Here is a 26,938-nt window from a genome sequence, read left to right on the forward strand (position 1 = left end):
AAAAAAATTTAAAGGTAAAAATCACTCTGTTTGGACTCCGATCTTAATTCCAATTTGAAAGTCAGGGGAGTGGATACTATCCTCAGATGAATATTCTGCCACCTCAGGGTCATGAGGTCTAATATCCTTGGGGCCAATTAGAAACCTCACTGAAAGAGGAACACTGCCTTCTCAAACTCAGTTCCTTTTTCTACTTTGAATAACACTGTGGAAACAGATCCTTTTTATCATGGGAAAACTTCATTGTAAGCTGTGATGGTAACTGGTAGTTGCAGGGCAAGGAAACCATCATGTGTGGTGGGGATTGCGTTCAGCCAGAGAGGGCATGCCCCATTGAAAAAGGGCCTGCTTCTCATCTCTAGCATATTATTGACATGTAGAAATGAGGGCAATTCAAATTTTTATAGTGTAATTTCCCACTATTTGAAAGTTCAACAATTAACTCAAATATTAAAAACAAATAAAACCCACTGTCTGGGCCAAACAAAATAAGACTTCAAACCACAAGTGTGTGACCCATACTTAAGCAATTTTCCCTTTAGGCTAAATCATCTTAATTCCAAACTTTTCCAAATGGATCTCTAGGTCCAGACCTTTAATGAGAATCATGGCTGTACTCTTGAACGGTGTCAAGCTTTGCAGTCATCTGTAGTTGATAGGAGTTACAAATTTAACTTTCAGAAGTTGAAGTCCTACCTGGCAGATAGTTACACTATGTGCAAGCCTAATGCCCTCCTCATGCACGTCCTAAGAAATGTCTGCTATAGTAGGCAATCTCTACCCAGACCGGCACCATTGATAAGTGTTTTTCCTTAATGGAAAAGCGTATTTTCATAGCTTTTCCAGGAATATCATGATGCCTTTAATGGAACCATAATCCGTTCCCTTATTTAATCTTCAATCACACAATGCTTATTTCACTGAATATAATGGCTTATGCACATTCTCTAATGGCCCCTAAATAAAAGACCTTTTTTTAAATTTGAAAGTGCTTCAGAGTATATATACAACGAGGAAAAGAACAGAACAGAAAAATGCCAGTTATTTAGTTGAAGTGAAAAAAAATAATGTTCAGAGTACAGAAACTTGAGTGATAAATCACTGTAATAAAATAATTTAAAAAGATTTGTCATTCTGACTATCTGAAATAGTATTTAAATTGTTCAGACATTTTACTAAAAATCTACTTAAAGAACTTTCAGATCCTATAGGAAACAGTTTTTTATAAAACAATATTTTAAAATATTTTCCATGAGAATCTATTCAGAAAATGTCTTAAATGGAATTTGAAAATCAAAATTTATTGCTCAAATTTGACTTTTATGTGTTCTGGTTGGAGTTCATGGACTCTGCACAAAGTAAGCATTATTTTGAATATTTTCAGTTAGTTTAATATATAGTGTCATAAATAAAGGACAAGTTGTCTTCAGAGGCCTGCCTAGGAGTTTGGAGTGTGAAAAACATGGCACTTTGGCACTCAGAAACAATTCTCAAATGAAAATTACATAATTAAATAGAAGGACAAATAGGACACTGAATTCTTAAATGTGGAACTTTATAAAACATCAATTAAAACAAAATCACAAAACCCTAAATACAATGTGGTATCCTGGATTTGCTCATACAACAGAAAAAAGACATTCGTGGAAAACTGTTAAAATATGAATAAAGCCTGGAGTTAATAGTAATGTACCAATGTTGGCTTCTTGATTTTGACAAATGCACCATGGGACTGTAAGATGTTAACACTAGAGGAAACTGGGTGATAGGTATATGGGAATTCTATTTTTGGAACTTTTTTGTAAATCTAAAATTATTCCAAAATAAAAAATGTCATTTAAAAAATCACAGAACAATAGATGTACTGATCTGTGCCCTTAAAGGGTCCAACAGACTAGAGTAGGCTGACAAAATTCACATACACCTAAGTGCCATTTGTGTATATATGTGTGGGTGGTGTGTGTATATGAAGTGGCTAGATGGGAGATATGTGAAAACAGTTAACACACGTCAATCTTTTCCTTTGAGCCCTGCTGCTCAAAGTTTAAAAGGACATAAATGAGGGCGGAAAGTGAGTTCCTAAACATTTTATTCATAAAGTAAATATTAATAAAATAAAATATATTAGTAAATAATAAATATATTTAAACTTTAGGAATTTGTCACCATGTTAAAAAAGATAGGTCATCTTAACTGGACAACTTTCAAACTTTGGTTTTTTCTGTGCACTTTTGATTTTTTAAAACAGTTTTGTGTCTTTTTGTAGTATCTTCAAATATATACCAATGAAAATGATTATGCTTTGTTTCCAAATTCTATAAAGCACAACTTTATACTCACTTCTGTCCCCTCACCAAAAAGACTACATTGTGATAGGTTTCTCTTTTGCTGTATAGAACAGAGACATTAATGAGGTGGATGAAACATGTCAGCATGCTAAATTTAATAGGTCTGCTTTCAGGCAGGATATAGTAGGTCATGGCAAGCCAACACATTCACAGCAAAACCAAAAAAGGTAAGAACTACAAAACACATATTTTTAATGATATCAGAGAGTAAGGAAATAGCATAAACAAAAATTCCAGAGAAAGGAGAACCACGTTCTGAAATAGGCGGGCAATTGTTGGCCATCATTTTGCTTAGGGTTTAAGAATTAATCTTGACTGAGGCAGAGAGCTTCCACTGGGGAAAAGAGATCCCAGCAGATCTTTTAGCCTTCTTCTGGGCCAGAGGAATCAAAAGGAAACGTGAAGGGTCTCAGTGATAGATGATAATGGTGGGACATCTGAAATGCAAGGAGAGTCTGAACTTGTGCCAAACGACATTTTGACACGGTTGAGATCTCAAGAATGAGGATTAGGACACACAGATCCAACTGACACAGGTTCTATACAGAAACAAAGGGTGGAGTAGATTCAAGGCACCAATTACTCCTACCTCACCACCTGCTGTGATCGTGGCAGCCAACTGTGTCCCCTTTCCACCTCTGTATGAGCACCAATTTGTGCATCAAAGGTTCCAGCAAATGGAAACCACCAGAGGAGCAACCTCGGGTTCAGCAGGGATGGTACTGTGCGAGTGAAGAGGGCGAGGCTCCTTCCTGGAGACCAAAGGAATCTCAGATGGAAGCAGTCCAGGGTGAGCTCATCCATAGATTGACCACTGGGTGCTCTGAAGACGTCCCATGCTCCATGAGGAAAATGTATGCCGGCTGTCAGGATGACTCCACCCCAGATGACACTAAGAACTGAGTCCTGTGTGGGGCCTTCAATCTTCTGGATTAAGTAGGTGTAACATTTTTTTTCTCTCTCAGTAAAGATGAATTCAGGATATCTGCCTCGAGGGAGCCAGCATCTTTAATTTATACACAGAGTTGCATTAAAGAATAACAGCAGCAGCTCGGTGCTGAAAATTGTGCAAAGGTAATAGAAGAGCCAAGCTCAGCTAGTGACTCAAAAGTGGAATCATTTCTTGATGGATTCAGTCACTGTTTTTTGTTTTTTAATTGGTTTTTAAACTCCACTATTCTTGGCTTTATTCCAACATGCATTGTTCTAAGAAGCCATGGAGGGAATGTCAAATTCTAGCTTCTTGGTGCACTTCACTTGTCACCAGAAAAGAACTTAAACCTGAATCAGCAGAAAGATTTGTTCCTGGGCTTGTTAATTACAGTGAAATTGAAGAATTAAAATGCAATGTCATGACCTCAGAAAGTATTTCATTCCCTTTATTTCATCCTCATCTCAATGTATAGCCAGCCATATTTCAGTCTGGGGTTTATTTATTGCAACAAAGCAGGTATGTGGCACATGATGTAATCTCTAAACCACTTCAGCTTGGCCTATTTGTCAGTCGAGGTGTGTGCTCAATTTAGAATGGCTTCTGCTCACTCAGATCTCTCTCACATGCTCGGTGGTTAAAGAGTTAGATTTATATAAAGTTCTTGACACCACAATAAAAGAGGCCACATTTATACGAACTGCAAAGTGCAATAAAAGCTCAGAAAACCAAATAAAATCTTGAGGAACACTGCCAATATATGGGAAGACAGTATACCATCTATTTTTATTTTATTTTGCTTTGCTGATTTGTATACTGAGTTCTCATAAATGGAAAAAAATTATATGTTCAAAAAAACCTGTTAAAGTAGCATCACATTGTTTTGTTTAATGAAGGGCTCAATTTGAATTTTGATTATAAACAATAGGAAATTGGGGCCACTTTAGGAGTTAATTTGTCACAAGTTTTTCTGGTCATAAGGAAGCATTTAATTTATACACTTTTATTCTTATAAAAGGCTCTAATAGAGGAAAATAAAACACCAAACATCAATAAATGTTATTTTAGCAAATATAATTTTTAGACGTACTATTAATTCCCATATATAAAACAGATGGCATATAGGAATACCATATATTTAAACATAAATCCAGGGTGCCTGGGTGGCTCAGTTGGTTAAGCGACTGCCTTCGGCTCAGGTCATGATCCTGGAGTCCCTGGTTCGAGTCCCGCATCAGGCTCCCTGCTCGGCAGGGAGTCTGCTTCTCCCTCTGACCCTCCCCCCTCTCATGTGCTCTCTCTCTCTCTCATTCTCTCTCTCAAATAAACAAATTAAAAAAAATATATAAATCCATTTAGAAATACTAGCTAGTTCTTTTATAGCATCTTTCTCACATGGGTCAACTACAAAGACTGTAAGAAACAGTAGTTGCCATATATTACAGATTAATATTAGTTGCAGATAATTTATAATTTTTAGAATCAAGTCAATCTTTCACACAAGTTTAGGTTCCTCTGTTACTTCCTTTCATAACATCCTGTTCATCCTTTCATTTTATTTGTTAAATTATAATAATTGATGAATCATGCAAGTTTTGTTAAAGTGCTTTTCCTGTTATGTTCTGAACTCCATAAGGTCTGGGACTATGTTTTCTTGTTCACTACACTTTGCTTAATATGTAGCCCAGTGCATAAAACATAGATGTGCTCAATAAAGGTGTGCTTAACGAATCAAGGACTGACAGATCTGCACCACGGGTGGGCAAACTATGGCTCAAATCCAGCCTGCTGCCTGCTTTCTACAGCCATTAAGTTAAGAATGCTTATTTTTTTCTTCTATCTTTAAGTGGCTCTATTTTTCAAATAGTTACTTAACTACCTAAATAGCAGCCTCAGTTTTGCTTGTTGGCCCATAAATTCTAAAATATTTACTATTTGGCGCTTCAAGAAAAATGTTTCCTGACCCTGATTTAGACCACCCCTGTCCAAAAGAACTATGACAATGATGGAAATATTACATATCTGTGCCCTCCAACAGGATAGCCACAAACCACATATGGCTATTGACCACATGAAATTTGTCCAGCGTGACCGAGAAACGCAACTTTTCATTTTAAATCATTTAAATAAGCCCATGTGGCTAGCAGCTAGTGTATTAGCAGCAGATCTAGATATACAAAAGAAGAGATATCATGTAAACACAGTAAACACTTACTGGGAGATCAAACATATCTTTGGAAAAAATGAAAAATATTTGAAGTTAGTTTGGCCTTTCTGGCAAAAAATTGAATAAAAAAATAAAATAAATTATCATCAGTTCATTAAAACAACTAACATTATGACAGTACAAGACCCAAATGTAAAGATTAATTCATTAAATTGGCAGTTACACAGAAACTCATTTAAAATAAGTGGTGGTTGGTTCTTCATTTACTATGAATGAAAAAAAATTATTTTGGATAAGGCAGATAATGTTACTATTCTATAAACAAGTAAATGAAGGACACTGCTTTTATGAAGATTTTGAAGTTTCTCTTTGCTTTATTGAAAGACACATCACTCACAAAGAAATTCTTGAAATACATAGAATGCTGTTAAAGCAAAATGTTCTCTAGCACAGTAGGAAAACATTAGAGCACATAAACAAGTAAAAACAGCAATATAATCCAACAGTATCCTCAAACAGCATTAAAACAGGTATTAAAGTGGCCTGAGAAGTAAAGATTCAAATTGCAAAGTGAAGTTTAAACACCCACATTCACATGTGATTTCAAGTCTTTAAGTTGAGAAGCAATTATAAGGAAATCTGAAATATATGCTATTTAGGATTGAAATTGTTTGCTGCTGTTATTTATAACACTTAAAGTAAGTTTAAAAATTAAAAAATTAGAGTATATTTCCTTTTATTGCTTATACTGTTTCTTACATGTCTATGTATGAAATAATATCTCCCTGAGTAAAACTACTTTGGCTGCCGCCTTTTATTTCAAATGATTTTATCATTAGGGAAAAATTTGAAATCATGGTGGACAAATAATCCCTTAATGCTTTTCCTGGCTAGCAAGTAATTTGTCAAAGCAATCCAATTTCCAAATAGCGTACAAACTCAATAAGATACTGAGCCAATGCATCTGTTCCTCTCTGTAGAGTATGCACAAATGCCTTTCATTTTGGGGGAAAATCCTAAGACTGAATTCTTTGAAAGGACAATTTAGCTCTAGTAACAAAATACCATTTATAATGTCTCTCTGATAAAACTTTAGAATTTTTTAAAAAGTCAGGTTTTATTTAGATGCAATTATTTATATGCAGCAATATTCACCCTTTTTAAGTGTACTGTTTAATGTATTTGACAAACATACAAATCACACATTCACCACCCAAATTAACATATGGGACATTTTCATCACCCCAGAAAGTTCCCTTATGCCCCTTTGTAGACGATCCCTTTCTTTACACATAGCCCACTGGCAACCAGTGACCGATCTGTTTTCTGTTTCTACGGTTTCAACTTTTCTAGAATGTCATACAAATGGAATCATACAGAATGTAATCTGTTGTGCCTGTCTTATTTCACTTAGCCACTTAGCGTAATGCTTTTGAAATTCATCCATGTTGTTGCATATACATGTAGTCCATTGCTTGTTGAGAAGTATTCCATCGTATGAATATATCATAATAATTTTATCCATTCTGCTGGTGATAGACTTTCAGCTAAGCAACTATTAACATTTGCTGTGTGGACATATGTTTTCGTTTCTCTTGGGTAAATATCTGTGAGTGGAATTGTTGGGTCATATGGTAAGTATATGTTTAACTTTATAAAAAATCTGCCAAACTGTTCTCCAAAATAACTGTAGCATTTGCATTTGCCTGAGCAATCTTCAGAGCTCTCTTTGTTTTATGTGGGCTCTAACAATATTATCAATCCTTCTAATTTTAGTCATTTGAAAGGTTGTGTAGTGGTATCTCTCTGCCTCCTTGTGCTTTTATTTCATATTTTCTTGATGATTAATGATGAATATTTTTACACATGTTCATTGCCATTTGTATATATTTCTTGGTGAAATATTTGTTCAAATCTTTTGCCTTTCTTTTTACTGAGGTTTTTTTTTTGTGTGTGTGTGTGTGTGTCTATTTTTGTATTCTGCATACAAGCTCTTTATCAGGTAGGAGCTTTGCTAATTTTTCTTTTCTTTTACCAATCTGTGGACTGTCTTTTCATTTTCTTAACGTGTCTTTTGAAGGGCAGACATTTTAAATTTGATGAAGTCCAATCTGTGAAATCTTCACTTATGGTTCATGTTTTTGGTGCCAAGAAATCTTTCCTTAACCAAAGGTCACAAATATTTTTTCCTATGTTGTCTTCTAGCAGTTTTTTACATTCAGGTCAAAGATCCATTTCAAGTAACCTGTATGCGATATGTGGTAAAGGTTAAGCTTTTTTGGTTTTTCATTTTGATATGCAGTTGTTTGCAACACTTGTTGAAAAAAGTACTTAAACCCACTGAATTGCTTTGGCAGCTTTGTCAAAAGTCAACGGACTGACCAGGTGTGGGCTGGTTTCTGAGCTCACGAGTCTGTGCCATTCATCTACATAATTATCTGTAAACAAATACCACCCCGCTGTTATTACTGAAGTTTTCTAGTAAGTCTTGTAGACTGTTGTATTTTATATAAATAAAGTGGATATTGATATCGTTCAGAAACCTAAGTACCTCTGAAACAGTTGTTCACTATAGAGTGTAAGTGGAGACCTCACTGATTTGAGAAGATACCATTCCTCCAAAGATGAAAGAATTGCTATTCTTGGTAGTTACTTTAGGTGTTCTGTTTCCCTGTGTTCCACAGACAGGGGGCTGACTGAGCCCAGGGGATCCACAGATAGAATTCAGGGCATCCGTGATCTTGGGAGCTTGGAGAAAATGTTCTTCTTTATTCTAATTGCTAATCGTAATTTAGGGTTTCCTTCAGTTCTAAGGTGGACAACAAACCTCAGCAGTACTGGCAGTACTTGCAACTCTTGCCAATAGAAAGTACAGATATTTCTGTGTCACATTACAGTTATGGCCGGGATCTTCAAATATTGTTGACATTTACTGTTACTTAAAAATTAGAGTTTTAGAACTGCTACGTGATCTTTTTATTCAATGAGTTAATAAACACACACATACTACTAAATTATAACTTAAAAAAAATTTTTTTAGTAACGATCTCAATATGATTGGTTTCCTTTGTCATATTATGTATTTCACTTTGTATTTAAAAGAAAATGTTTGAGAAGAGGCCCAAAGACATTTCCAGATGGCCAAAGGGGTCCGTGGCACAGAAATGGTTTAGATTTGCCCTCTGTATTCCCATTTCACAGACCTACTACTTAGGCTGTCTTGCAATAAAAGTGTCTTTACTACTTCAGTTTAGAATATTGCACTATTACCAGCTCTGCATTATTTCATCTTATACTATATATAATCATAATATATTGTATATTATTTCATCTTATTAAGAAAGTTTCAATAAACCTTCATTAAACATGTGAGATTAGACAATGCTGCAGGTCAGAATCTGGAGATTCAGAGGTGTATCACATGGTTCTTGCCTTTGAGGAAATTAGGTTCCACTAGGCAGATAAGGAAGTAAGCATGCAATTTACATTCTATGTGCCCTAATAAGCATACATGGGAGTGACCAAGATGATGTTCTTACCCTTCACTTGGGTGGTGGTGGAGGTATGGGCAGAATATCAGCAAATGCTTCCCACAGGAATTGACATATATGAGGACACCTGGAGAATAAGAAAGCAGTAACTAGGATGGGAAGAGACTATGTCAGACAGAGGAAACATGAGCAAGCATCCAACTCAACTCTGCCTGGAGCCCTGGGGCAGAAGAATGGCCAAGGGAGGAATTATGCATTGCTTATCCCCAACTCCCCTAGGAAATGTCAAGGAAGACAATCATTCTCACAATGTAGAAGCTGAAACAGCTTCCCCCACTCTTTTTTTTTTTTTTTAAGATTTTATTTATTTGACAGAGAGAGACACAGCAAGAGAGGGAACACAAGCAGAGGGAGTGGGAGAGGGAGAAGCAGGCCTCCCGCCGAGCAGGGAGCCTGATGCGGGGCTCGATCCCAGCACCCTGGGATCATGACCTGAGCGGAAGGCAGACGTTTAACGACTGAGTCACCCAGGCACCCCCAGCTTCCCACTCTTGATTAGAATATTCAGCTTGCATTTACCAGGCAAAAGTTCTTTTTCCCAGGTCCTTTCCCCAGAAGCTGTTAAAGTGCTGGGCCCTTGGCCAATGGAGCCCTTCTTGCAAGGGCCCCTCCCTATTTCCTGTGCCTTCTTCAGGGTGCCCTCCCCAGGCTCTCTTAGTGTGTCTCCTAGGCTGTAGCCAGTTTCCTTCACACTCCTAGACTGGTGGGTGGCATATGATCATGCACTTAGCGTGGGCAAAGGGCAAAGACACCTGAATACGGACTCATAGCCCTGATCTCTCCTTTAGCACTTCAGTCCCGGAGGACCCAGGCTACAGCAGCAAGATCCTCTCCCATCCTGGATTGAATGAGTCATTTATTGCATCCTAAACAGAGATTGTTACTAAGAAACATTCCTATTTAAACTGTCCTCAAGCCGGGCAGCAGCAGGGGCTGCTCAGCTAATTAGGGACTAATTGACTCTTTAGCAATGTTATCAGCTGTGACAGAGTCTTTCCTGCCTGTGTCTGCCAGGGTACTGGGACCATTCTCTGTGATGGGCTCCATTTTCACTTTGTTTATCAGGATCTAAATGGAGCAAATTCCAGCCTCATATCCCTGAGATCTCATGAAGATAGGAGTGTAGATGTAAAATCTTTATATTTTTGAGGGTTTCTGTTTAGTCCGGGAAATTGTTTCATCTTGCTCAGTGATCCTTATGGGAAATAGACGGTCTACCTTTTAGAGGTTTCTGCTTACAATTACTGAGGCAACATTACACTTTCTGAGGAAGAGGATGGTGCCCTTTCTTGCTCTTGTGTAGGAGAGGATTTTTTTTTTTCGTTTTTGTTAGGCATTTTTAATTACGACCATAAAATTTCGTGACTTCACTTACCTGGCATTATTCTTTTCTCTCAGAGGAAGGGCTAGTTTTTTCCCATGGAGGATCAGTGTATTCATTTCCTCCCTTTTCTCCACAGCATGTTCTGAACGTGTTCACTGCTAGGCATAGGACAAACAGTAAAAATGATATGTTTTCTGCCCCTCCAGGATGGACGGAGGAATACAAACATTTTAAAAGTAAGTGCAATGAAGTCATATTCATCTGTACAAAGTTAGGACATCATAAAAAAGACAGTGACTTATATGTGGAGAAAACATTGTAAATATTAAAGGACAATGTAGGAATGTGTTGACTAGAAGAGAAAGGGATGTTAGCCTTCCTGGGAGGGATCAGTGAGGGCAAAGTCCAGATGGAGGCAACACTTGAGATACTGTGGGAGTCACAGAAAGTCTGGATACTTTGGAACTATGGTTAGATGGAGTGCAGCAAAAGATTATGTTGATGAAGTAACCAGGAAAAGCATCATGGAAGATTTGGATGCCATGCTAAAGAGTTTGGATTTTCCTGTAAGAAAATGGGAAGGCCATAGAAGAGTTATCGGCGGGGGTAGGAGATTGATGCCAAGGAAACCAGGAGGTTCTTATGAGGCTCTGAACTTAGAGAGTAGGGGTGGCACTGGAGAGGGGAGGCAGTGAAGAGAAACCTAAGAGATTGAATGACAATGACTCAATGTTTAAACGGTTTGGAAGGAGAGAGGAGTCTAGTGTGATTTTGGCTTTCAGTGGCAAGTTTCCTTCACTGAAAAGGAGTATCAGAAGAGAAGTGCTTTTGACAGGAAAGTTTAATTTTAGACATGTTGATTTTGAGGTGCTAGGGGAATACCCATGGGAAATGGCAATGTCCTTCAGGCAGTTGGGTAAACATGCCCAAAAGCTCAGGAGAGAGATTCAGGAGGGAGAGCTAGCCTAGAAATTAAATCTGAGTGAGCATCATCAGATACAGGCAGTTTTGGAAGCCATGACCATGTTTCTTGGAAAGCATATAGATTGAAAAAGGCACAAGAACAGCCCTCAAAGGAAAAAACTAATATTTGAATGACAAACAGAATAGTCTGCAAAGAAGGCTGGGAGTGAACAAAGAGTGGAAGGAGAAAACTCTAAAGTAAAGTGGCTCTTTTGGCTTCTGGGAAGCAAGTTCTTGGGGGTCAGATGTTCCCTCCACCTCCCTAAATCTTATGGCCTGTTTCTCTCTGTATTGGCTTTATCTCTTCTCTCTCAGGATGTCTTCTTCTGCTCATTTGTAGTTTCTGACCCTCATAATTTTGGCTTCACATGGTCAAATGTTGCCTCCAGAATCTCTTTATAAAGCGTGACCTTTTAGCTCCCATGCCAAAGTGTTTTCTATTTCAATTCCTAAGAAAGAGAGAATCTGATAGGTCTGACTCTTTTTGAGCCAGGTCACAATCAGGGATCTAGACTACCTTGACCAGGTGTCTACTCTCACTCCTATCACCTGTGGTCTTAGTATAAAATATGGCTGCCCAGGTTCACCCTTTGGTGAAAGAAGAAAAGAATGTGGTCAAGTTGAATGACAGCTATAGTTTAAGAAAGTTTAAAGATGTGAATCCTCAACAATGGCAGATACCATAGCATGGTCAAGAAAGAGTCCTTTGGGTCTAATGATATGGATGCCAGCAAGGGCACTGGCCACTTGCTGGAATGGCAGAGAGGCATCTGGTTGCTCTGAATTGGCAATGAATAAAGGCAGGAAGTGGAGACATAGAGTTGTGGCTTCCCCTCAACCATGATCTTAACCTCAAACTTTATAATAAAAAGGCAAGGAAGGGGGGTGATATTGATACAGAACACAGAGTCTAGCGGTAGTTGTCCTTTTTTTTCCTTCTCAAACATCTATTTTATTTTTTAGGTATTTGCCCTTGTTCTGGAGTATAACTGTAGGTCAGGACTTATGAGCACAGATAACAGAATTACTCTTAGAAAAAGAAAGTATCTCTTCAAATGAGACTGTGGGAAGGAGGGCAGGAGAAATGATGTGGGTGATCTATAGGAAAGGTAAGAGGTTGGCAAAGGGCACCTAAGTCTACTCTGCAAAGTCTCTCTCTCTTCACTTCAACCTTATCTAACACAGGCCTTTATATACTTTCTTAGCCAAATGAACAAACAAACTCCGGTAGTGGCTAAAAGTTTGTAGTCATGAGGTTCTTCCATGTTCCTGGAGAAGAAGGGGAGCAGTGATATAATGAAATAATACTGATCTTGGGAGCCAGAAAACCTGGGTCACCTTGGGAAAATTATGTACATGTCTTTGAATTCCACTGTAGAGTGGGAATGTTTTACTTACAATGACACAGGTATATCAATATACTGTGGAAACTTAGAAGAAGGAAAAATTAAGCCTGCTAATGTCACTTGGGAAAGAGTTCCAGAGAAACTGGCTTTTGAGGTGGGTCATGAAATATGAGTAGAGCTCATAGAGCTCACCAGGCTAGAAGGTAAGGAAAAAGGGGTTTGACTCAGGCTAAGTGTACAACATCATACACAGAATGTGACCATCAGAGGCCTGGAATAATAATTATACACAGAAAGCAACCATCAGAGGCCTTTATGGCCTCTGAATCACCAAAAACTTGGAACTACATGCCTTCGCCTTGTCACCTGAACAAAACACATGCACTTCCCATCAGCTAGCCCCATCATATTCTTATGTCTATACTGCTGAGTTCTTCCTTCTTCTCTCTCATTCTCCCACTGCTGCTGTCCTTTTCCACTGAGACCTTCATCTTTTTCACCATATACCACTTTCCCTGAAGCTTAACATTTGTTTATTGTCAATTGATGCTATTTTCCTACATAAATTCTCTGAATAACGTTTTTTATTTTTTTCCAAGTACTCTTCTCTCTCTAGATATTCTTCCTCAGTAATCACTTGAATACTCATAACTTAGACAACCATTTATGGATCTTGAGCTCTAACTTTCCTATGGGCTCTAGGTTGCATACTGGATATCTTTATCATTTGGGTGTTGCACAGACACAGCATACCCAAAATATTGAACAATAATCCTAATTCACAAGCAAACCTAGACTTTCTTCCTCAGTAAATGGCCATACTACTCAGCTAGCCAACCAAACTAGAAACTTGGAGGGAGGTGAAAGGTGGGTATCCTAGACTTCATTCTCTCCCTCACCTATGATACACAATCAGTAACCAAGTCGTGATAATTTTACTCCTTGGATTATTATTTTTTTTCTTTTCCATTTCTACTTCCTCTGCCTTAATCCAGGCATTATCACTTTTCACTTAGGTTTCTGAAATGGGCTCCTGTTTTTCTGGCCTCCCTCCAATCCATCCTCTAGCCTATTGCACAGTGATTTTTCTAAAATAGAAATATAATCATATCACTCTCTTCTTAAACTCCCTCAATGAATCCTTATGCTGTGAGAGGAAATGTACCTCTTTAGCATGGCATTCAAGGTCTTCTAGATCTAGGATCCTGTCAAACCTCTTTGTGGTCTTATCTCCATACTCATTGTTCACATCAAATCTACTTTCAGGCCCCTATAGAGACATGCCATCTCATGTTTTTGAAATAATTGTTGCTAATCCTTATTAAGAGGTTACTATTTACGAAGGTCTCTGTTAATTGATCTATTCCTTCTCACAACGCCAAGTGGTCTGTTACTATTTCCCCCACCAGTTGACAGAAAAAATGAGGCACAAATCAGTTAAGTAACCTAACCAAGGTCACACAGCTAGTGAGGGACACAACTAGAATTTGAACTCTTATCAGTCTCTCTCTAGAATCCATTCCTTTAACCACTATATATAGCATTACCACACTGTCCCTTCTTCTGGAAGACCTTTCTTTTTTCACTTTCATTACCTCATACTTACTCTTCATCCACTTAATCTAGCTTCTCCTTCCATCAAAATTCTGAAAAATCTCTCACAAAAAATATCAGTGAACTCCAAAGGAAAATTTTCCATTCTCTTCTTACTTGATCTCTCAAATGCTTTCAACCACTGGTCACTCCATAGGCCCTGAAATATCTTCTTCTGTGGTTCATATGATGATATATTCTTGGTCTTTCTAGTTTATCTCTGAATGTGCTTTCTCAGCCTCCTTTATTGCTCATCCTCCTCTACAGAATCTTCATACTGGAGTCATTAAAGATTCAGTCCTAGTTTCCCCATTCTTCTCTCCCTGTGCTTTTTGCACTGAGTATCTCATCCATATCCTAGCTTCAATTTCCATCTACATGTTGATAACTTCTAAACTTGCATTCATGCTTCCCTTTATTCTATATTGACCCTTACACACCAGTGCTTCTTTAACATTGCTTGAATTTCTCAAAAGCATGCTATACTCAACATATTCAAAATGGAATTGTCAGTTTTCTCCCAAAGATTGTTCTTCAGTGTACCTTAGCACCACCTTTCATCTAGTCAAATGATCTAGACAACTGTTATAGCCCATCGACCAAAGAGGACTAGGAAAAAACCCTGTAGTCCAAGTTAGATTTATTTCACTTACTGCAGCTGAGAGAATGCACTCCAGAGGAACTGTAGGTTGTCTCAATAAAGTAGAGTTTTAGGAGCTTCTTTTAGGATTTAGGCCTGTATTGCATGGTTATAGAGAGGATTTAAAACCATGGGATCCAGTTTTGAATTGGAGATTGTCAAAAAGCTAGGGAAATTCAATGACTGGTTTTGCTTTTTTTTTTTAAATTTATTTGAGAGAGAGATAGCATGTGTGCGCATGTGCAAGAGCAGGGGTGGAGGGAGAGGGAGAGAGAGAATGTCAAGTAGACTTCATGCTGAGTGCAGAGCCTGCCAGGGGCTCGATCTCAGGACCCTGAGATCATGACCTGAGCTGAAATCAAGAGTTGGATGCTTAACTGACTGCACCACCCAGGTGCCCCTTTGCTTTTTTTTAAAAAAAGCAGGATCATTAAAGTGGCCTGAGGGTGATCACTGCTAAAGAAGTAGGAGTTAGTTACATGTTAGAAGAGAGGATGTTGAGAATGACTTTGTCTCTTGTTCCAAGCATGCCACTGAGTGAATATTATCCATAATTGTCATTTATTTTATATTTTAGTATCTCCAAGTTTTAGCTAGGTACTTTTGGTAAAAATGACTTGAAGTCTCAGCTTTAATTTTGCAGTACAAAAAATAAAAGAATTATCCATTATTATTTCAGACTGAAAATTCAAAATTACATATAGTTTTAGTTGCACACATATTTTCCTTCACTTTAGTACTGAAACATTTTTTAGGCTTCTAAGAAAAACCCCCAAATATTATTCTAGTCATTTGCAAAAAGAGTTCCATCTGATTGGCAGACTATGATACCCACCCATTTAGAGGCAGGAAAACCAAGAAATCATCAATTGCTTGAGGTCTACAGGGTTATACACCCACCATTATCTTGCTTTTCTCAAGAGGAAACTGAAAAAATGGAAGAAGACCAACACAGAAGACCCTCAAATGATCAAGTGGTAAGACAGTCACTGTAGTGGTTAGGTGGTTAGACTCTCAAGCCAGAACGCCTGGATTTGAATCGTGACTTTACTGTTCCATAGCTTTCTTCCTGCGTCCTCCTACTTGGAGCAAGTTGCTTGACCTCTCTGTATCTGAATTTCCTCTGTAGTAAGCGGCAGAAATAATATAGTCCCTTCTTCTTAGGATTATTGTGAGGATTGAGTAAGTTAATAAAGTGCTTAGAACAGCACCTAGCACGGCATAGGCACTCAATAAAATTTACTTGGCATTATTATTATAACCCATCATGTCATTTGGAGTTTAAAAAACCTTTTAAAAATTGAGTAGTTGCCAAGGACACACTGTATGAATGGTATGTATGTGTGTAAGAGAAATATAAAGTTGGAGTCACCTCTAAAATTTTTTAAACATATCTGGCCACTCAAGAAGACTCCTTCAGAGAGCCGCTCAGATGCCAGCACATTTGAGAATAGTGAATCTAGAATTATGTTAACATATTGGAACCTTCCATGGAGACTGGGATGGTGAAAGAGCAATTTGAATAGTAGACTTTCAAAACTGTCAAGGAAATTGATGATGTGTTCCTGCTTGCCAGGAAGGGGCTTATGCAACACCTTTGGACTGAATATGAGGCCAATAAAAATGGAACTTCTGGGGAGATTCAATGAAATCTATAACTGAAGTGGCCCCATTCTTCTCTTCCTGTCAAGCTGGCCATTTTGACATCTATTAACTAATACATGTAAGTGGGGTAAATATTTTTTTGATTATGACATCTGTTTAAATGGGCCTTCGGTGTCTGTTCATACTTTCAGTTAAACTATATGCTGTTAGCATTTACTAGATTGGAGGTGGTTTCTTCGGTCCAGAGAAGAAGTTTACAACAAAGATTATAGATTATTTTTTATAATCATATGGAGCACATAAGAAGGTTCTTTGTATTTATTTTTTTATTTCATGATGGGCCATGTGTGCATTTTTGGAGGGTATGTTTGAATTAAGTTTATTGGCACATTTATGTAGAAGACTTATCTTAATTGATTTCTGTCAAGTCATTCATAGATTGCTTGCCTATGCTTCCTTGTATTTTATGTACAAATATCTAGGTTGGAGACTACTCAAGAGGCTAGAAACAACCTAAAGGTCTAACAATAAAATAATGGGCAAATAGAATATATCTCATTAGGATGGACTTTTATGAAGTCATTAAAAATGATCATTATGAAGGCAGTGTAGAATCATGGGAAAATGTTTCTTATATAATATTAGGTAAAAGAGGCAAAATACAAAGGGTATGTTGACTGTTAAGGCAAATACAAACAATATATGCATTTGGACCAACTGAGAATAACTACTTGAAAGTGGGAATATGAGTAATTTAAATATATTTTCTTCACTTCTTTTTAACAAAAAAAGAAAAAGTAAAGAGCTTTAAATGACATGACCAAATTATTTAAGAGCCAAATTCCTCGCTCATTTTTCATGGATTTGTAAAAATGACAGGTTGTGTGTTAAGGCAACTTGAACTTCAGCCCAAGAACCTGACTTGTTTGCCTCAATAGATTCACTGTATTTTGACTTTCTTAATAAATTCTGTGCAAATTTCAATGACAGGGGTTTGCTATCTTTATTAATATGAAAAGATCTCCTGGGTGAAAAGATACCATAATCAGAGATAAACAGGAGAAGCACAGCATATGGCGTGTAATGTCCACCAAAAGTATTATAAAGGCCTTTTGAGGAGTTGTTTATAGTTGCTATATATATTTTTTAGAAGTTAGTTTTGAGAGATACATAGATAAAATACAGAATATTTTCACATTCTTAAAATTTACTTCCACAATAAATCTTTTACATTACAATTAAAAGACACTGCCATAGTCAGTTGTGAGAAATGGTTGCAAAAAACCCACAACTCAAACCAAAAATTTATTAACAAGTCCTTTTGGAGTAATGCTGTTAAAGAATGTCAGCTGAAGGCAGAGGGGGTTTGTGAAAATCTGGTTTCCTTTGTATTTATTCTTTGGCAGTGACTGAAGAAAGGGGGATCTAACCTTCTTAGATACAGACCTCTTGAGCATGAGCCAAGATGTAGGTCCATTTATGGCAAGGTTGTGAGTACCCTTAAGATTTGCATGCTCCCCAACACTGAAACGGAATGCAGTAGACACTACAGAGCCTGGCAGGGTATTCTGTGTTCTTGGGCATAAAACTATCTCAGGGGAACCATTTTAAGACTGACTTATCAAATGATAAACACTTGGGGATCCCCTTAAAATACCCATTCTAATTGAGTAGATTTGGGGTGGGGACTGAGGTCCTGCATTTGAACAAGCTCCCAGGTGATGCTGATGCTGTTGGTTCATGGATTGCATTTTTGAGTAATAAGTTCTAAGCTCGGTTTACTTGAGAAAAATAAGTGATGCAGGAAATATCCTGCTTAATCTTTGCTTCCCATATATTATCTATAACTGGAAACTAATCTTTGGACAGGGAAGTATGTCATGGAGTGGACTCCAATTTTTATTTATCACTCTAGTGTCCAGAAAGATCAGTATTGGTAACTAAGAAATACATCTTGTAACTCTTATGTTGAAGTCTTTATGCATTGCTCTGTGCTCACCAGTTTTTGGGAATGTTATTGCCTTAACATTATGATGTGTGGACAGCTGCTTGGATGGCTACTTTTGAAATTTTGCTTTGGAATTTTGAAATTTCATTTATAAACAGATCTCTTTATAAAATCCCTTCTCTGATTCTTTTCATACGATATGTAAATGTCAAAGAATTTGGTATTTAATAATCAGCAATTGTCTTTAGATTTGTTTTTAGTAATTCATTAAGATTTAATTAAAATTAAAATTAATGTCTTGGGCAGGAAACTTCTTGGTTTTCATTGATCTTCCTAACTTATTTTTTTAAAAGATTTTATTCATTTATTTGTCAGAGACAGAGAGACAGAGAGAGAGAGAGTCAGGCAGAAGGAGAAGCAGACTCCCTGCTGAGCAAGGAGCCTGATGTGGGATTCAATCCCAGGATCTTAGGATCATGACCTGAGCTGAAGGCAGACGCTTAACCAATTGAGCCACCCAGGCATCGTAGATCTTCTTAACTTATAATTAACCACTATACTAGTGTTCTGTTCTTTCAAAAGTGTCCTCACGATGCAATTTTTAATTTTAAATTACAAAGTTCTGATTATACCTTATCATATACTTATGAGACAATAAAAACTAAGTATGAGATATAGTACCCAAAGCAGTAAAAATGAATACATTATTTCGAATGTCAATGGGATTCTTATTATTGAATCATTTTTTTTAAACCTGCGAACAGTGAGCTGAAATAGCTCTTAAATGTATTTCCTGTGAGAACACATCTTTATGGAAAACATATCTACATTTTTTTAATTTGCTTTATTTGTATAGTTTTCAATATAGTACTAGACCTTAATTCTCTGGCTCACAAAAATTTGGAGACCACAAAGGTAGACAAAAGGAAAAAAACAAAAGGGTGGGCTTTAAGCAGATACTGGGCATTCAAATCACTATGCTTTCAGGATAATAATTAAATTCCTAGAGTGAATGAGGAATGGGTGAACCATTCTGAAGTGTTACTGCTTGCTCCTTGGGTGTATACTACTGTTATGATTATTAAGGATCTATATCCCTAATGCATGTTATTAAATTACTTTGTTGTTCTAAAGATTGCAGTAAGTGTGAAGGCAACGAGCAGTCAGTTCACAGATGTTCAATGAAATTTTGTTGGACTTTCTAATGTCTTACTTGATGAGAAACACATATACTCTGTTCTTTGAAAAGTTACAGAAATTTGGTCTTCTGTTTCCTATCTTTCCAAGATGGCACTTCTCATCTGGCCAACAAACAGCTATCCTATCCTCCTTACGCATTTGTATCTCTCTACAACAGAGAGGTTGGAATCTAAAAATCAGGACATAAATGTGTGTATGATGTCACTCCACGAGGCTACTATGACCTATGACCTTCAGAGGCTCTGTAACATTGCTTTATTTACTTAACAAAACTCCATGAGATTTAGTTTTAATTTTCATAAAAGAATGCTAAGGAGATCTTGGTCGAATTTACTATGGTTTCATTAATCTTAAAGTTAGGAATTATGCTATTAACAGCAGTAATTTTAAAGAAATCCTTTCCAAGCATCTGCAACCAATTTATTAGAATGAAAACACACTACCAATAATCTCATTAACAAAAATTGATATTAAAACTGTGCTAGAAATGACATATCAGATAAAGGGCTAGTATCCAAAATTTATATAGAACTTAACAAACTCGGGGCGCCTGGGTGGCTCAGTTGGTTAAGCGGCTGCCTTCGGCTCAGGTCATGATCCTGGGGTCCTGGGATAGAGCCCCACATCCGGCTCCCTGCTCAGTGGAGAGCCTGCTTCTCCCTCTCCCTCTGCCTGCCACTCTGCCTACTTGTGCTCTCTGTCAAATAAATAAATAAAATCTTAAAAAAAAAAAAAAAAGAACTTATCAAACTCAACACCCGAAGAACAAATAATCCAATCAAGAAATGGACAAAAGACACGAACAGACATTTGTCCAAAGAAGACATCCAGACACATGAAAAAGTGCTCAACATCACTCGGCATCAGGGAAATACAAATCAAAACCTCAGTGAGATACCACCTCACACCAATCAGAATGGCTAAAATTAACAAGTCTGGAAATGACAGATGTTGGCGAGGATGCAGAGAGAGGGGAACCCTCCTACACTGTTGGTGGGAATGCAAGCTGGTGCAGCCACTCTGGAAAACAGTATGGAGATTCCTCAAAAAGTTGAAAATAGAGCTACCCTATGACCCAGCAATTGCACTACTGGGTATTTACCCCAAAGATACAAATGTAGTGATCCGAAGGGGTACGTGCACCCCGATGTTTATAGCAGCAATGTCCACAACAGCCAAACTATGGAAAGAGCCAAGATGTCCATCAACAGATGAATGGATAAAGATGTGGTATATATACATAATGGAATATTATGCAGCCATCAAAAAAATGAAATATTGTCATTTGCAACAACGTGAATGGAACTAGAGGGTATTATGCTAAGCGAAATAAGTCAGAGAAAGACAAGTATCATATGATCTCATTGATATGAGGAATCCTTAACCTCAGGAAACAAACTAAGGGTTGTTGGAGTGGTGGGGGGTGGGAGGGATGGGGTGGCTGGGTGATGGACATTGGGGAGGGTATGTGCTATGGTGAGTGCTGTGAATTGTGTAAGACTGATGAATCACAGACCTGTACCTCTGAAACAAGATAGCAGGAAGGGAAAAATGAAGGGGGGGAAATCAGAGAGGGAGACGAACCATGAGAGACTATGGACTCTGAGAAACAAACTGAGGTTTTAGAGGGGAGAGGGGTGGGGGAATGGGTTAGCACGGTGATGGGTATTAAGGAGGGCAGGTATTGAACGGAGCACTGGGTGTTATACGCAATAAATCATGGAATAAATGGAATCATACAATAAAAAATAAATAAATAAGTAAATAAAACTGTGCTAGAGATCTGAAGTATGAAGCATATTTTTAAAGAATTTCAAATTTGTTTATTTTCAAGATAAACAACAGTATTTGCTATCAATGAGAGAAAAGTTAACCAAGAAAATAATATACCTTGCAGTAGCTTTCAGTATCTACACTCTAAATGTTGACCCTCAAAACGTCTAAATATCTTTCTTCAGTACAGTATAACCTGTACTTCAGGGATGGCTTCTCGAACCTAGCATAAACTGGTAATGTGAATACAGTTTTGGACCCTTTAAAGGGACTGTATACATAGAAAGATATTCCGCATTCCACTATATGTTAAAAGTAAACCTCTTTGCCTTCAACTTTTAGTTCTGTCCTTTTAAGTTAGTTTAAGTAGAAATAGAGCACTTAATTTTTTCATGATTTAAAGTCTCTTCTTATGCGTTTATTCATAGAGGTTTACCTGCAGCCATACTGTCTATTAAAATTAGAAATATTCTGAAGTCACCAGAACAGCAGAGATGTCTGTTGTTATAATCAAATGGTATCTGGAATTGTTTTATCTTTCCCCTGAAACACATTATTTGAGTACACTTTGCTTGATGGAAAACCATCATTGCACCTTTTGCTTAAAGAGCTGTAGCAGTATTAGAACACTGGATTCTTTCCTGAGAGGGGAGCTAACTCAGAATATATGTGCACTTAGTTCAACATGATTAGCTGATGCACACCGAATCCCATGTTGACCAAATGGTGACTTTTAGGTTGGAATTTGTATACTTTACCTTTTTTTCTCAAATTCAACATGTTCAGTCTTAACTGTCTAAGTACAAGTTAAAGGCTTTTCCTCCCATGAGATTTAAATACATGCTACTTTGTTCTGTGCTGAAATGTGTTAACTCTCTTATTCTGGATTGTGCATTGGAAAACTCTAATAAAAACAGTATAATTTTTTTTAAAGGTCTTCCATTGACAGAACATCTGCAAACTTAATGAGGCAATCCATTGAGATAAATACATCAACTAATAAATCCCCATACATGCAGCCAGTAGCATCACTGGCCAAGTACAAACCATCTGGGGAGGTTTGGAGACTTTCAGTTCCTTTGGTCACAGGTTAGCAGAGCACATATTTCATATAGTAGATTATTTCTTAAACAGTCCTCCTTCCTGAGAATAAGCCATTCTACTAACCATATTTAAAAACACCCTAAAGGAACCTATAATTAAAGAGGAGAATGGAACAGAAGTGAACAGTCTAGGACAAAGGTAGTTCACAGTAAAGGACTGTGTATTTATGTACACACTTTTTTTTTTTCTTCCCAAATGTCATTATCTAAATCTTATCTCTTCCATATGCCTCTTATATCTGTTTCAATGGACAGATTATAAACTACTAAAGAGATTCTATGAATCTTTCTCCCCAAGCTATAGTGTCTAGAATACTCTTAGTCATACTATTGCAAACAGACAGTGGTTGATTGAATTTTGTGCCACATCTACAAAGTACTTTTACTGAGATGTAGGAAATTAATAAAAGATTAATTGCAGATTCAATTTAATAGTTGTATGAATATTCATATTTTATTTTCCTTCTTGAGGCTGTTTCGGCATACTGTGTTTCTTTGAAAAATTTTTCCATTTCATACATTTATTGTCATAAATGCATTGGCAAATTTATTGGCATGTTCCCTTTTATACTCCTGATACTGATTATTTGTATGTTTATCTTTTTAATGATTAGTCTTGCCAGAGTTGTGTGAATTTTATTAGTTATCTAAGAACCAACTTTTGAAGGTGTTAATCATCTCTGTGTATTTCTTTCACTAACTATTAGTCTCTTGATTTTTAGTCTCTTCCTTTTCTAATATGTGTTCAAAGCTAATGTTTTCTTATGTCATGGTTTAGCTCATCCCACAAGTTTTGATGTGCAGTGTTATCATTATAATTCAATTATTTTCATTATTACTCAAAATATTTTCTGATTTCCACTCTGATTTCTTCTTTGCTCAAAAGTTGTTTACATGTATAATTCTTAAGTTTAAAGTATATGGGAATTTTCTACTTAGATTTAAAACAATTTTTTTAACTTAAATGCATTATGGGTCAGAAACTATAATTTCAATTTTTTTGTAATTTATTAAAATTTACCTCAAAGCCCAGCACACGGTCATTTTTTAAAAAAATTCCACATGTACTTGAAAAAATTATGTAGTGGTTGGGGACAGTTTATTGTATTTGTCCATTAGGTCAATTTTACTTTTTTCATTGGTCAAATCTTGTATCTTTATGATTTTGTTTGCTTTTCCCATAAGACTGATGGGAGCATGAAAATATTCCCAGCATGATTGTAGATTTCTTTTATAGCTAATTTTTGTTTTATATATTGAGATTATGTTATTAACTAAATACCAACTTATAATTATTATATTTTCCTGGCAAATTGAAACTTTTTCATTATGAAGGGTTTCTCTTTATCTTCAAGAATATTTTTTGCCTGATATTAACTAATATCTACTTTGATATTCATACATTTTCCTTTTGATGAATATTTGCAAATATGCCTTTTCTTTTCTATTAATTTTGAACTTTTTGTACCCTTGTTTTAGTTGTGTTTCTTCTAACTAACATGTTATTGGGCTCTATTTTTCCAGTAAGTCAATCTTTGTTTTATAATTGAAGCATTCAATTTATATTTAATGGAATTACTGACATATCTGGATGTAAGTCTACTATCCTATACTATTTGCTTTATATATGTATTGTGTGCCAAGAATTAATTGCTTTACATTGAGAACTGTAACCATCTGCATTAATATGACAGAGCTATGGGGTCTAAGAACTGAGACCACCTGTGTCAACATGATTTATTTGTTTGTTAAAGAAAAACTGCCCAGGAAAGATAAGACTGTAAACCAATAAATAACTTCATTGTTTCAGGAAACTCGTATGTTAATTTATCTCAGACAATCTGCTCACCTTGGCAAAGAGCTCACTTATCAAGTAACAGTTTACTTATCAAGACTTGCTTCAAGACCCTTCCCTTGCTATAGACACTAATCATAAAACTATTGTCATGAACTTTTCCAAATTGCAATCTGGTCCCCACCTGAAAAGAGCCACCTTTTTAAACCACTTGAGCCCAGACTTCACAATCCTATAAATATCCTCTCCTGACTTCACCTTCAGAGACTGTCGAGGCAGAATTCTCTATTACTACAGAGACTTCTAATAAACTTAGTTTTGCTTTATTAACAGATTGCCTGGAGATATTTTGGGGGAGTTCAATAACATATTTATTCCTTTAATCCTCATAACAACCTTGTAAGTAAATTCTGTTCTTATGTTCTTTTTACAGATGAGAAATTGAGGCATACTGAATACTAAAGTGACTTACACAAGGACACACAACAATTTAACTCATGTGAATCTAAGCTATGCTACTAATATTACTGAGTCTATCTACCCCCGAAGTCTACCTATTTGAAGATACTACAAAGGATCCTATGTTCTGACCCTCTCAGCCCCATACAATAATTACAGTACTGATTACAGCACTTTTGTTGTCTTCCCCACTAGACTGTGAGCTCTTTCAGAACAGGGACATACCCTGTTTGTCTCCATGCTGTCAGCGCCTAGCATAACCTGACACATGACAATCATTCAATAAATGTTTCTAAAATGAAAATTAAATGAAACCCCACTTTACAAATGAGGCTCTCAGATATTAAGAGTCTTGCTTTTGCCCAGTTAGAATGTAATTGTCATAACTTATGCTTCTGCCAATACCCCACACTCCTTAGCTCAACTGTAAACTGAATTGAGTTCTCCAAGAGCAGTTTTTATGAGACGAAGAGTCTACAAACATTGAAATGGGGATTGATACTTATAAAGCTATAGCCCTACCAAAATAGGATATTTCTTTGCTTTATTTGCTGAAATATTATCATCTCAGTGTGATCATACAGGTTCTCTCTTGTGGATTAACTTGAGTCACACAAATGTCTCTAATAAAAATGGAAAGCATTAATTGGTAAATGTACTTTCTGACAATGTTTTAAGACACAAGGAAGTTACTATAAAGTTTCCTTGGTATTGAAACAGTTGGAATTCACTTCTCTATACTAAACAGAGCTTTACACATATGAAGTTTTTTTTCTTTATTATAAGGAGAAAATAATGTTATATATTTAGTCATCAGGGAAAAAGTTCAAAATTTTACGTATCTGGGAGTGGGGTGGCAAATAGTGTGTGCATGCTCGTAAGTGTACAGATGAAACAAGATTGGTAAAAAGTTGATAATTACTGAAGTTTGTGATGAGTACCCGGGGATTCATTAGACTCTTCAATTCTGAACACATTTGAAATTTTCCATAATAAGCTTAAAAAATGGCTAATTTCCCCAGTATTGTACTAGCTACACAAAGTACCTGATCATTCACATATAAAACGGCTGCAAACTTAATATCACAACCCAAAGCAAAAGTTATTCTTTCCACCTGTGGATAGACTCTAAAATTTACGAGAGTAGTTACTTCTTCTGCTGGGAGAATTTTACATAGTCTTTTGCTGAGCATCAAGGAAGCTTTTCCCCAACTGTCCATCTCTTCTGTGTATATTAGAACCTCAAGATTTCTGCAGATGAAAAGAAGCTGCACCACACCGGGCACAGTGCTGGCCTTCTTTCCTTTACTCCTGCTTTTCTCTGATTCGCTTTCTACAGAGCACAACGTAATTCCATTAAGTGCAACCCATCCCTTTATTTTAGTAAGATAAATAGCTTCAAGAATCCTGAAAGTCATTATCTCACAAGATGTAAATTCCTTTAAGGGCACAGAATATTTCCTCATGTAACTTAGATTAAAACACATATTAAGCACTTTTTATGTCTGCCTGGTTCCTGGGTGTTTCTTTCCTTTGAATGTGGATTTTCCCCTCTGGATAACATGGAAAATCCTTCCAAAATCTGGAGGAAAATGCAAATGATCTTCTGTACCAACTAATTTTACTATATATACACCTCTACCATCCCTCTGTTAATAAAAGTTTCTAAGTCAGTAAAAGTCAAAATGTGGTATGTAGCAAATATCAAGGGTCTCAAATATAGAACAGAAAACAAATGTCAGATTACAATGTCCTATTGATACACTAACTCAGGAACGTAGGTCAATCCTTTTTTAATATTTTCATGAGTTCTTATTTTATTAATGTATGCTTTGACAACGGAAAAATGGATTATGGTATTCTGTTGTTAGCTAGTATTTTATTGTTTATTTAAAATATAGAGCAATGTTTTTCAAATATTTACATAATACAACACACATGTTTAGAAGAGCAAAATTAGCAATCCGTTCCATAAACAGATACATCTAATACCTTGCTTCAACTGAAATCATTGCTGCTTCTTCAGGGCAATAATAGCGTAACATCTGGGAGATTTCACAGGATCAAACAACTTCACAAGTGTAGCCCATGCAATATCTTCCTGCAAATTGATAAGTGATTTAAACACATAGCAATTTGTTGAAGATAAGAATGAAAGATGAATCAAACTATATACTGTAATATAAAAACAA

General features: G+C 36.6%; 1 protein-coding gene across 7 annotated transcripts in view; it reads right to left on the minus strand.

Annotated features, from left to right (window-relative positions):
- METTL25 (methyltransferase like 25) overlaps nt 1-26,938 on the minus strand; it is a 165,144-nt gene that overhangs the window by 28,638 nt on the left and 109,568 nt on the right. For 4 of the 7 annotated variants that reach the window (XM_032393774.1, XM_032393775.1, XM_032393778.1 and 1 more), the window contains 3 exons: nt 26,739-26,847; nt 10,373-10,479; nt 8,986-9,064 (listed from right to left, as the gene is read on the minus strand). In XM_032393774.1, the coding sequence (XP_032249665.1) occupies nt 26,755-26,847 (93 nt within the window). In that variant the 3' untranslated portion in view covers nt 8,986-9,064; nt 10,373-10,479; nt 26,739-26,754. Of the gene's footprint in view, nt 1-6,829; nt 7,692-8,985; nt 9,065-10,372; nt 10,480-26,738; nt 26,848-26,938 lie in introns of those variants that run through there. The other 3 variants (XM_032393776.1, XM_032393777.1, XM_032393779.1) reach the window with 3 other exon arrangements.

The sequence above is a fragment of the Phoca vitulina genome, unplaced genomic scaffold (genome assembly GCF_004348235.1).
Source record: "Phoca vitulina isolate PV1807 unplaced genomic scaffold, GSC_HSeal_1.0 scaffold76, whole genome shotgun sequence".
Taxonomy (NCBI): domain Eukaryota; kingdom Metazoa; phylum Chordata; class Mammalia; order Carnivora; family Phocidae; genus Phoca; species Phoca vitulina.